The sequence below is a fragment of the Rattus rattus genome, chromosome 8 (assembly GCF_011064425.1).
Source record: "Rattus rattus isolate New Zealand chromosome 8, Rrattus_CSIRO_v1, whole genome shotgun sequence".
Taxonomy (NCBI): Eukaryota; Metazoa; Chordata; class Mammalia; order Rodentia; family Muridae; genus Rattus; species Rattus rattus.
The window spans coordinates 17,324,612-17,335,733 of NC_046161.1; the positions used below are offsets into that span (position 1 = coordinate 17,324,612).

At 50.9% G+C, this 11,122-nt stretch overlaps 2 protein-coding genes across 2 annotated transcripts; both read right to left on the bottom strand.

The window, feature by feature from the left end:
- Nucleotides 1-510: 510 nt before the first annotated feature.
- Nucleotides 511-5,560, bottom strand: Zglp1 (zinc finger GATA like protein 1). Its single transcript, XM_032910452.1, has 5 exons — nt 5,053-5,560; nt 4,131-4,484; nt 1,407-1,489; nt 1,011-1,104; nt 511-831 (listed from the first exon to the last, which is right to left on the bottom strand). The coding sequence occupies exons 1-5, from the start codon at nt 5,370-5,372 to the stop codon at nt 702-704; spliced, it is 981 nt and encodes a 326-aa protein (XP_032766343.1). The 5' UTR covers nt 5,373-5,560; the 3' UTR covers nt 511-701.
- A 74-nt stretch (nt 5,561-5,634) lies between these two features.
- Fdx2 (ferredoxin 2) lies at nt 5,635-10,570 on the bottom strand. Its single transcript, XM_032910453.1, has 5 exons — nt 10,418-10,570; nt 10,293-10,347; nt 10,097-10,203; nt 6,117-6,204; nt 5,635-6,018 (listed from the first exon to the last, which is right to left on the bottom strand). Exons 1-5 carry the CDS (start codon nt 10,563-10,565, stop codon nt 5,862-5,864), a joined length of 555 nt encoding a protein of 184 aa, XP_032766344.1. The 5' UTR covers nt 10,566-10,570; the 3' UTR covers nt 5,635-5,861.
- Nucleotides 10,571-11,122: the final 552 nt, after the last annotated feature.

The window sequence follows — 11,122 nt, forward strand, 5'->3', positions numbered from 1 at the left end:
ACGCAAGGCCCTGGGTTCGGTCCCCAGCTCCGAAAAAAAAAAAAAAGAAAAAGAAAAAAATGGTTAAGAGAAATTTTTTTTTAAAAAATTTTAAAAAGTCACTTATTCTGTGCTACAGTATATACCGACTGTATATAGTTCGTGTTTTTACCACCCAAAAGTGGAAACACCCATTATGTTCCCAAGCTGGGGGAAGTATGCAGAGATACACAGGGTGGGATCCAGAGCTGAGTAGCCCGGCCTCTAGCACAGTGTTACTGCCATAATGAACACTGCCTAGGTGGGTTGTAAAGCTCTGCCAGTGGCCAAATCTGATCACCCCAATTCCTGGAACCCACATGACTCTGGACAGTAAGAACCAACCTGAAAGCTGTCCTCTGTCTTCTGAAACTATACCAGGGCACACACACACACACACACACACACACACACACACACACACACACAAATACACGTGAAAGAAGCTCTATAGTAAAACAGTTAAAAGTAATCATTTCTGAAACGATTTCCTTTTATTTGGGGTTCATCCAGGACTAAGTGGAGAAGGGGGAGCCAGCAGGTGGGTGACCCCACAGGTGGGACTCTGGGCCTGAGGCCTGACTCTCCCACTGGGATCCCTGCCAACTTCCAAAGTGCTCTCTCTACCCGTTGTTCCCCCTAGAGAAACTGAGACAAACTGACTTGGCCAGATAAAGAAGGGCTTACAGTTCCTGAGTTGGGCCTAGGTGGGGGTCCTGGGACACCCCACACCTGCCACACAGCCTTCTGGGCTGGATGCTTTTCCTTGGGACCAGCCAGCAACTGGAACAACGGGTGCCATATTTCTTGTACCTGGAGGTGGGAGTGAGGGAGTAGGGTGTGAGAAACCACCATTTAGGATGCAGAGGGGAACTAGAAACCACCAGGAGGAAACTATTTTCCTTAAAAGGTGGCTGTTTTTCTTTCCCTAGTTCTCCCACCAGCTGAGCCCAGATTGACTGCCCCACCCCCAACACCTCCAGATTGAGGACCTGATGCCACAGGCATTGCAGAGGGGGGTCCCATCTTCAGCATCTCTCCAGAGTGGAGTCCTCTGGGTCCTACAAGAAGCACACCGTCTGGGCCCTGGAGGGTCAGAAGTCAAAAGGCACAGGGTCAAAGGCCAGAAGTCAGTTCCAGAGGCCCATGGAGGGCTGAGAATTTGGTAGCGGTAGAGGTTCTGTTAAGGCTTTAGTAGCTCTGGGTGTTGTCGGATAGAAGGCAGGGGGAGAGCTAGGAACTGAGACAGATGGTGAGTCAGGTGGCGCCAGTGAGGAGGAAGCTGGGGGTGGGCTGACTCAGTCTGGAGGGGGCTCCTTTGAGCGGGTCTAAATGAGGAACTGGGCTGAAGGAGAGACATGGAGAGGATGTGAAAGTGGGAGCCTCACCAAGGGCCTCGGTGCTCCCTGGGCTGGCAAGGGCCTTGGAAGGGCTTGCGGGGAGCTTCTGTGAACAACTTCTGCCAGGCAAGCTGCAAAAAGGACAAGACGTAGCATTGGGGATCTGTAAGGTGGGCCTTAAAACGATACTTCCCAGGTCCTCACGTGCCCCAGCAAATGTCACCACTGAGCTGGTTCCAGCCCTCTCTCTACCTTTTTTAAATCAAAAAAAAAATTCTATACACTTATTTATAGATACATTAAATCACGAGAATAAATTTAAAAGTAAAGCAACGCTGTCACAGGAAAAATAAAAATCATTAAATTCTTTTTTTACTTTTTATTTTGAGACGAGGTTTTCCTTAGCCTCTAGTGTGGTTGAGACTACAGGCCTGCACTGTTTCTTGTTTTCCTTGCCGTTGAGACAGGGTCTCTATAGCCCAGGCTGGCCTGGAGCTAGCTCAGCCTCCTGAATGCTGGGATTGCAGGTGTGTGGCATCATTCCTGGCTGGAAACAGCAGGACCTCATGGAGCCCAGCATGGCTTGCACTCCCTACTGGCCCAGAGTCTCTGTCCCGTCTGGTCCCACCTGGAAAACGCTGACTACAGCCATGCTCCTTGTGCCACTGCAGGTTGACTTATGCAGAGCTGGGACTAGAACCCAGGAGCTTCGGGAATGAATGCTATGCAAGAGTTCTCCCCACAGGGGCACAGCCCAAATTCATCATCAAGGCTGACAGGCACCCCTCACGAGGTATCTGATATCTTAAAGTCCTGACTTTGTACCCTACGAATAGCCATGGAATAATTAACATCGTATTTAGTCTGGTATATTACACTCCTGCAATTCCAGTCTCAAGAGGCAGAGGATACAGTACGGAGAAATTCTAGCCTAGTCTACATGAGACCTTGTCTCAAAGCAGTAAAGAACAAAAAGGATGTGGTGGCACACACAGGTACCACAACCCGAGGGAGGTAGGGAGGTAGGAAGGTAGGGAGGTGGCAGCAGCACCATTAGAAGTTCAAGGCCAACCCGGGCTACATGAACTCCTGTTTGAAAAAAACAGTAACATTACAGGAATCGCAACCAGGGCCTTTGTGGTGGCTTGGTGGGTGAGGTATTTACTGCCTCCTGTGCCTGATCACGTCAGTTTGACCTTTGGAACCCACGTGACAGAAGGAGAGAATGCTAAGTTGTTGTCCACACACCTATTTGTGCGCACATATATGCTCCCTAAATAAATAAATATAATAACAATAAAATATTTGGCTGGGTGGTGATGGTGCACGCCTCTCATCCCAGCACTTGGGAGGCAGAGGCAGGTGGATCTCTGAGTTCAAGGCCAGGCTGGTCTACGGAGTGAGTTCCAGGACAGCCAGGGCCACACAGAGAAAACCTTTCTCCAAAAAGTTTAAATAAATAAAAAAATAAAATATAAAATGTTTGCATGGGGGGTTGGGGATTTGGCTCAGTGGTAGAGCACTTGCCTAGGAGGCACAAGGTCCTGAGTTCGGTCCCCAGCCCCGAAAAAAAAAAAGAAAAAAAAAAATGTTTGCATGAGGATGTGCTCTGAGCAAACACAAACAAAAGCACTTTCAAAGTCCTCATAACATCTATGTGAATATCTGTGCACCACAGTGTGTGTCAATGTATATGTGAGTGGAGGGTAGAAGACAAATTTTGGGAGTCACTTCTCTCCTTCCCCCACCTTGGTCCACGGATGGAACTCAGGACATCGGGCTTAGCCGCAAGCACCTTTACCCACTGAGCCACCTCACTTGCCTATAGCTATGTATTTCTGAGACAGATCTTCAGCCCAGGGTAGCCAGCTTCCAACTCAAGTTCCTCCAACTTTATTGTCCTGGGTGTCGGGATTACAAGCTTTTGGACTTGGGGGTAGGCTTTTGTTTGTAAAGATTATCATCACCACCATCACCACCACCATCATCATCATCTTGGTTTTGATGGCCTCAGATTCAGAGATCTGCCTGTGCCTGCCTCCCGAGTACTGGGACTAAAGGTTATTTTAGAAATTATTTGTATTTATTTGTGTTATGTTTGCCTGCTTGCATGAATTTATGTGGACTGAATGTGTGCCGGAACGCGGAGAGACAGGGCCCAGTAGGACAGGAGCTGCAGGCAGCCATGAACTGTAAGGGGGTTACTAGGAACTGTAAGGGGGTTACAAGCTCTCCTAACTGTGACAGAAGTGCTTTTTTTTTTTTTTTTTTATGATTTGTCTTTATTTTTCATGTTCATTAGGTTGTGCCTGCGTGTGTGTGTGTGTGTGTGTGTGTGTGTGTGTGTGTGTGTGGGGTGTCAGAAGACACGGAATTGGAGTAACAGTCGTGAGCTGCCATGTGAATGCTGGGAATTAAACCTTGGTCATCTGGAAGAGTGGCCAGTGCTCTTATCCACTCAGTCAAGAAGTAAGCACTCTTTGCTACTGAGCCATCTCTTCAGGCCTGAGGTGGATTTTTGTTTAACAGGGAATACCTATTTAGCCAGGCTAGCTTTGACTATGCTTTTCCCCACCATGCCCCTTTACACCAGTCTCCCAGCTATTTTACTCTGTTTCATTAAATTGCACAAGTTGGCCTTGAGTTTAGGTTGGCTTTGAACTTTCCATCTCAGTCTCCCAAGTAGCTTGGATGACAGGGGTCTACGACCAGCCCTGGTCTGAGTGTACTGTTGTTACACATCGACATACAGTATCATGGCTGAGTCCCTACCTGTAGGTGGGTACAATCTGGAGGCTAGAATCCGGCTGGATCTGGAACTCCAGAGTTACCCCCTTGAACCTGGGGTCCACCTTCTCAATGCCCATTCGAGGGTTCAGCTGCTTCCGTGGTCTTCTCTGGAGTGAGGCAGGAGAAGTAGCACTGGAAGTTTCCAGGTTAGGGCACTGTGTGCTCTTGGGATTCCTGGCCATACTTAGGTGGTCTGACATCCCTATGACCATCAGCTCCCAGCACGACCCCAAGACCTGGGTGGCTGGCGAAGGGGAACCCGGCAGCCCCTTTTCTTTCTCTTGGAGGAAAGGCAGTGCCGTGCTGACCGAGTCCTGGCATGCAGGCCACAGAGACCTGGGGATAAGAAGCGGTAAGGCGTGGCCACCCCTTTCCTGGGGGCTTGGATTTGATAGGCAAGGAGGGGTGTGGAGCGCCACTCCGTTGGTGCCTCTTCTTTGGTAACCCTACGCTCCACCTGGGGTCACATTCTTGGGTTATTAGGTTTAAAAGTTGCAAAATAATTGTTAGCGGACACCGATTCCCCTGTGGCTGGCTATCGGCTCTCCAGCAGCCAAACCCCACCACGAACAAAGCAGGGTCCCACCCTACACAATCTGCCTAAGTTAGGCTGCTGTCTGTAGCAACCATTAGCCAATCACCCCATGAACTGTTGTTTTTTTAGTAGGTTACCCTCATCACCCCACGAATGATCCCTCAGTGGCACTTCTTTGGGCCATACAGCCACAGCAGGGTGGGTGGGATGGAAATCACCTGTCCCCTTCAGTGTTTAGGGGCTGAGACTTGTTCCGTCCCCGTAACTAACTATCGGGTAGGCTCAGAAGCCGGGATCGTGACCCCTCCACCTCCAAGCCTGGTGAGGCATTTGCTGGGATGGGCGGTGGAAGAGTCTCGCACCACGCACCTGCCATTGGGAGTGAGGCATCTCAGGGCTCCAGGCTCCAGCGCGGGGGGTCGACTCTTCCGGAGTGACTCGGTGTCCAGACAAGGTGGCGCCAGAAGTTCCTGCGGGCGCGTCAGGTCTCGAGCTTGTGCCGCCTCCATGCCCACTGTGGGCCCAGCTGTGGAATCTCTCTGCCCCGCCCCTCTCAGCCCCCCTCCCCCAGGGATAAACCCGAGGATGAGAGAGAGGCGAGGGTGATGACGATGGGCGCCACCTGGGCGGAGCCGGGCGGCGCAGGTCACGTGGGGGCGCTGTTTGCATCTGGGAGCACTTTTTGCCATGGCTGCCAGGAGCCTCAGCTGTGTGGCTCATGATCAGGAAGCCCTCTCTGGATATCCCTCTCTTTGCTAGCTATCTTCTATCACACAGCATAGCCTTGAAGGTCAAAGGGCGCTGTGGCTCCCTTCTCTGCAGCCGGGGCGGGGCCTGGCCACGCGTGGGCATCCCCAGCAATAAGGGTGTCCCAGGCGCTGTCACAGGGGTGCGGGCACTCAGAGCAGAACAGACTGGCACCCCCCACAAGGACACAAAACATGTCGGAGGTGTGTGTGACTTTTTATTGCAGCTCTGGTTTGAGTCCATCCTTAATTTATAGTTCGATTCTCCCAGACCCATCCCCCTCAGGGCTCAGACACCCGTTGTCCCCCAGTGGCAGCTCTGGTCTCACACTGTGGGTCCAACTTCTCTTTCTTGGGCAATCCGTACTCTGGGGTAGGAAGCATGGCTTTTCTTTTCAGTTCCATGGCCTTGGTCGGTCCAGTGGCCTCATGTCAATGGGGCTTGGGGATGTGACCATCCACATAGAAGTTTCTGGTGATCTTGGGCAGCGCAAACTCAGCTCCTTCCAGCTCAGGGGTTAGCACAATCTGGCAGCCCAGTCTTGAGTTCTCCTGGAGCAGTGGAGCCATGTCCAACATGTCGTCCTCCCTGGGACAAAGGACAGGGTCAGGGACAGGGCAAACTGAGGCAGCTGGAGGTGGATAGAAGAGCCTTGGGCACAGTCTAGCTGGGAGCTGCCCACTCACCTCTCCTCAGGAGGCGGCAGGAGATCCAAGTGGGCCTCACTCACATACACGTGGCAGGTGGAACAGGCCAGGGACGCTTCGCAGGCCCCTGGGGACAGGATTGGAAAAGCAGAGCCTTACTGAGGAGTAACCTCCACCTCAGCTCCATAGCCGTATCTGTCTCATAACCAACTGTTTCTAAGTTGTCTCTAGGCTTTCGTTTAAGACAGTCTGATGTAGCCCAGACTAGTTTTAAATTCACCATGGAGTCAAGGATGACCTTGAATTGATTCTCCTATCTCAACGTCCCGATGCTAGGATGACAATCGTGAACTATTATGCCTAGTCCCACATGGACTCTCACTACATTAACTTCATTTCCACCTCGGAGCCTCTGCACTCCTGTACCCATGGCCTAGAACGTTCTCTACTTTGCTTAGCTGCATTCATTCAAGGCTTCAGCTCAACTGTTTGCCCGAGTTTCCTCTCCACTTGTTTTGTGGCATTCATCACCACGTAACTTTTTAAATTTTCATCTATCCACCATTCATTTACCCACCCACCCACCCATCCATCTACCCACCCATCCATCCATCTATCCATCCATCTGGATTTTTGAGACAGAGTTTCTTTACTTGTAGCCCTGGCTGTCCTGGAACTCACCGTGTAGCCCATGCTGGCGTCAAACTCACAGAGATCCCCCTGCCTCTGCCTCTAGAGTGCTGGGATCAAAGGTGTGCCCCAGCACTGGCTTCACCCTGTAACTCTTTAAAAGGGTAGTAGGGATTGCTTCTAGAGACTTGAACAACAGGTGTTGGGCACTAAGTCACACCCTTAGTCCTTTAGAACCCTTTTCTAAACACTTTGGTATGTGTATGCAAGCATGGGGGGTGAACCCGATTGCCACAGCGTGCATGTGGACATCCAAGGGCAGCGTGTAGAGCCTCACCCTCGGTCCACCTTGACCTGGGAGGAATTAGTGCCTTTATCCACTGAGGCATCTCATCCCCCCAAATTTGTAGTTTTTGAGACAGAAACTCTTGGTAAATTATCTAGGCCTGTTTGAATCTAAAAAGAAATCTACAGCTTTGCTTTTTGACAGGGTCTCACTACAAATTCCTGGCTGTCCTGTCCTAGAATGCATCCATAGACCAGGATGGCTTTGTACTCAAGAGATCTGCCAGCCTCTGCCTGCAAGCGCTGGGACTAAACGCATGAGCCACCATGCCCAGCCCTTGAGAGCTTTTTAAACATTTATGTGTGTGTGAATCTGGGTGGGAACATGCACACCACAGTGCACATGATAGGTCGGAGGACAACTTGAAGTGTTGTTTCTCTGTGAGTGTCAGTTCTAGGATTGAAGTCAGGTCATCAGGCCTGGTGGCAACTACCCTTTAACCAATGAGCCACCATGCCAGCCCTACCAGGAACTTTCCACTCTCCTGGTTCAGCTTCCCAAGTTACTAGGACTACAGGCCTGGGCCACTGGGTTTTAGTTGTTCTCTTTGTTTAAACGAGGTCTATGTTGCCCAGGGTGGTCTTAGGCTCAGGCAGGTCTCCTGACACTCGGCTTCTGAAGTGCCTGGGGCCAAGGGAGGGCCCTGCCATGGAGCTCGTGCAGATAATCTATAGCCACCTTTTATCTTGGCTGGCTGTTGATGTACTCTGCTCTCTACCAAGCATTAAATACGTTCATTCTCTCAGCAATCCACCAAACAAAAGAAACAGAAGGCTCGGAGAAACCGGCTCAGAGTTCACAGAGCTGGTGAGGCACCAGAGACATGGATGGTTTGCTTCTGAACTGTTACAAATTCTGTTCTGCACAGCGTCTGCTAGACTTGGGAACAGAAACACTCATCTACCCCCCCAACCTCTCTAGTGATTTTTAGTGGTTTGGGGTTTATTTTGAGAAAGAGACTCACTGTGTATGCTGTCCTGGAACTTGCTATGTAGACAGACACCAGGCTGGCCTCAAACTCACAGACATCTACCAGCCTCTCCTCCCAAGCGCTGGCATGAAAAGTGTGCACCACCATGCCTGGCCACCTCTGCCACCTAGATTCCTCAGGCCTCCTATCCCATTAACCCAGCACCGTCCCTCCCAACTGGTCTGCCAACGAAAACTTAACCATGTTTATTCTTGGGCGTATGGTTCCTGGTAGGCTCAGAATGGCCATTCTGATATGACAGAGGACCTGTCACTTTGGTACACACGGTAGGTAGTATTCACACAGGGACTCTCATCATTTGGGGGGAGGGGCAATTTTTTTCATAATTTGTCATAATTTTTGAGATAGGGACTCTTGCTAAATTATCCAGGCTGGTATGAATCTGAATGGGGCCTGGTTACAAGTCGCTGGTTGGCCTGGAGTGCACTCATTGGGTAAAGCAGTTACCGCCAAGCCCAGTAGCCAGTAGTAGAGTTCAATCCCTAGGAAAATAACATGGAAGAAGTGAACCGACTCCCTCAAGTTGTCCATTCATCTCTACAGAGGCACACACGCACTAAATAAATACAATAAGGAAAACACTCAGCAGAACTCACACAGGAGTGGCATGAGATGACTAATGACCTGATTCATGTCTGAAATCAGGTTTTGCCACACACACGACTCTTGCTTCTGCACCCTGCTTACCACAACATGGTGCACAGCTCCCTTCTCTGCAAGGTGGAATTACTGCCTCCTCTATTCCTGAAGCTGTCCCAAGGGATAGGCACTCAACACACACTGACCTCAGACTTGCTTACAGAGGCTTGGGAGTTACAGCTGGTGCGAATGAGGCTCACTGTGGGACAGACGTCAGAGAGCAAACACAGATCAAGCTCTGAGGCCACTAAATACCCAGACAGACGGGCACGGGCTTAAGCTGGGTGAAAGGATGCCACACTGTCAAGTCTGCAGAATGAGAAGGAGCCAAGCATTTGTTGGGGAAACACTTCTGACAGAGAACAAGCACAGAGGTCCTAGGCTGGGACTGAGCTTTGATGCCTGAAGAGAGCAAGGGCAGTGAGGGTCCAGCTGCACATCTGTGACCCAGCCCTGGAGACAGAGATCCTGCCTCTGTACCACCTCTCCCCAAAAGGTGCTCAGTGGTGGACTAGAGAATGGAGGGGTCAACATCACGAATCCACAAGCTCAAAAAAACAGGCTCCAGGAGCCTGTAGTAAAAGCTTGGTAAGGGCTGCTCGAAAACCTAGTTTTATTTTAGTATTACTTTAAGGAAAGATTTCCAGTGTTTATATATGTTTCTGTGTGGACTGTGCATGAGAATGCAGTGCCCATGAGGACCAGGTGAGGGAATGTACATGGGAGAAGGCTGTGAACTGCCTGGCATAGAGTCGGTGGTAGGAAGAGAACACAGGTCTTCTCACAAGCCATCTGCAGTCTTTAGCACTGGTGACCTTTCCAGTTCCACTATTGCCATCTTCGGCTTTAACTTAAAGATGGTGAAACAAGGAAGACAACCTGTATTCCCAGAACTGAGAATGCTAAGGAGTAGATCAGCCAGTGGTTTTAGAGGTAAGTCACAGAGACTGTCTTAATCTTTTTTGCACTAAAGAGGTGGAGGCAGGGGGATCACTATAGTGCGTTTGAGCCTAGTCTGGTTACATAGCTGGTTTCAGAACAGCCTGAATAACATGGACTCAGTTCTTCCCACCCCATCTATACAGTAGTATGATAGCACATGCCTGTGGTCTCAGGACTCAGGAAGTGGAGACAGTAGGTTCACTGTAATGTGTTGGAGGCTAACCGGGATTACATACTTAAAAGTTCCTGGACGGCCTGATTCAGAGTGAGCCCTGACCCACCCATACTCCACTTAAACAAAAATATCGCATTGTGGTAGTGCACACCAGCTCTCAGGCGGTGGAGGCAGAAGGGTCAGAAGTTCAAAGTCACCCACAGATACTTAAGTTCGAGGCCAGCCTGAACTATATGAAACCTTGTCTCAAAAAAACAAAAAGAATGCCAAGGTCTCCCTAGTTTCATATGACCTACCTTCCAGGTCCACCCCGTGGCGCTGGGCCAGATGAAGAACATTGTCCCCGACTCTGCCCCTCACCGGGATCCGCTTGCCAGAGCGGTCCACGAACACCACGTTGACCCTGGGGACAAACGGTGCAGGTGCTGAGCCCGAGGCCGGCCTGTGGCCAGGTGGCAGGGCGGGGCAGGGCGTGGCACGGCGGGCACTCACACATCCCGGGGCAGCTCCGGGCTGTCCACCTCGTCCTCGCCAGCACGCCTCTCGCCTGTAAACACACGAGTGGGTGAGCGGCTGCGGCCTCACTGCCCGCCACGGCCCAGCCCAGCCCTATGTACCTGTAGACCCGAACGTCCTAGATGTTACTGCCGCGTGCCCCGCCCTGGGTCCCCAAGATCCCCCGGCCGCCCGTAACAGGACCCGGGCGCTCACGCCACGGGCCATGGAGGCGGCCATGATAGGCCACGTGACCGGAAGACCGAGCATTCCCAGCGCGTCGCCGCTACTCTAGTCGCAGCGTTTGGTCGCCGTGTGAGGTCACGTACTTGATCCAGCTGAACTTCCGGCCTCGCCCCGTGGTTGGATTTTTTTCCCTTTAGGCCTCATTGTATGTGTTCTGCTTATATGTACGTATGAGCACCAAGTGCGTGCCTTGTGGAGCCCAGAAGAGTTAAAGGGTAGTGTGGGGGCTGGGAACTAAACTCTGTTCTCTGTAAGAGCAGCAATTGGGACCAACCTCAGAGTCCTTTAATAATTAGACAGGATTCCTTTATTTGGCCTTTAACTCTGAAAGCCTCTGCCGGAATTAAGGGTTATGTGCAACCATGCCCAAGATTTAAATTGTTTGGGACTGGGTCTCTATATAGACTGAATGTAGATCAGGCTGGCCTCCAAGCCCAATTTAGACTTTAGAGATTGTGTGAGGACATCTGTGACATGTTTGTAGGTCAGAGGACAACTTGTGAAAGTCAGTTCTCCTTCCGCCTTTTGGGCCAGAGGGCTAACTCAGGTTGTCAGGATTAGTGTCAAGTCCTGAACCAGAA

Excerpts from the sequence above, each read along its gene's own strand:
- Zglp1 (XM_032910452.1), bottom strand. The coding sequence starts at position 5,372 with ATGGCAAAAAGTGCTCCCAGATGCAAACAGCGCCCCCACGTGACCTGC. Across the intron at positions 4,485-5,052 it reads TGCCTCACTCCCAATGGCAG|GTCTCTGTGGCCTGCATGCC; the intron begins GTGCGTGGTGCG and ends TCTTATCCCCAG. Across the intron at positions 832-1,010 it reads TGCAATGCCTGTGGCATCAG|GTACAAGAAATATGGCACCC; the intron begins GTCCTCAATCTG and ends TCCCACCTCCAG.
- Fdx2 (XM_032910453.1), bottom strand. The coding sequence starts at position 10,565 with ATGCTCGGTCTTCCGGTCACGTGGCCTATCATGGCCGCCTCCATGGCC. Across the intron at positions 10,348-10,417 it reads TAGGACGTTCGGGTCTACAG|GCGAGAGGCGTGCTGGCGAG; the intron begins GTACATAGGGCT and ends GTGTGTTTACAG. Across the intron at positions 10,204-10,292 it reads CCGGAGCTGCCCCGGGATGT|GGTCAACGTGGTGTTCGTGG; the intron begins GTGAGTGCCCGC and ends GTTTGTCCCCAG.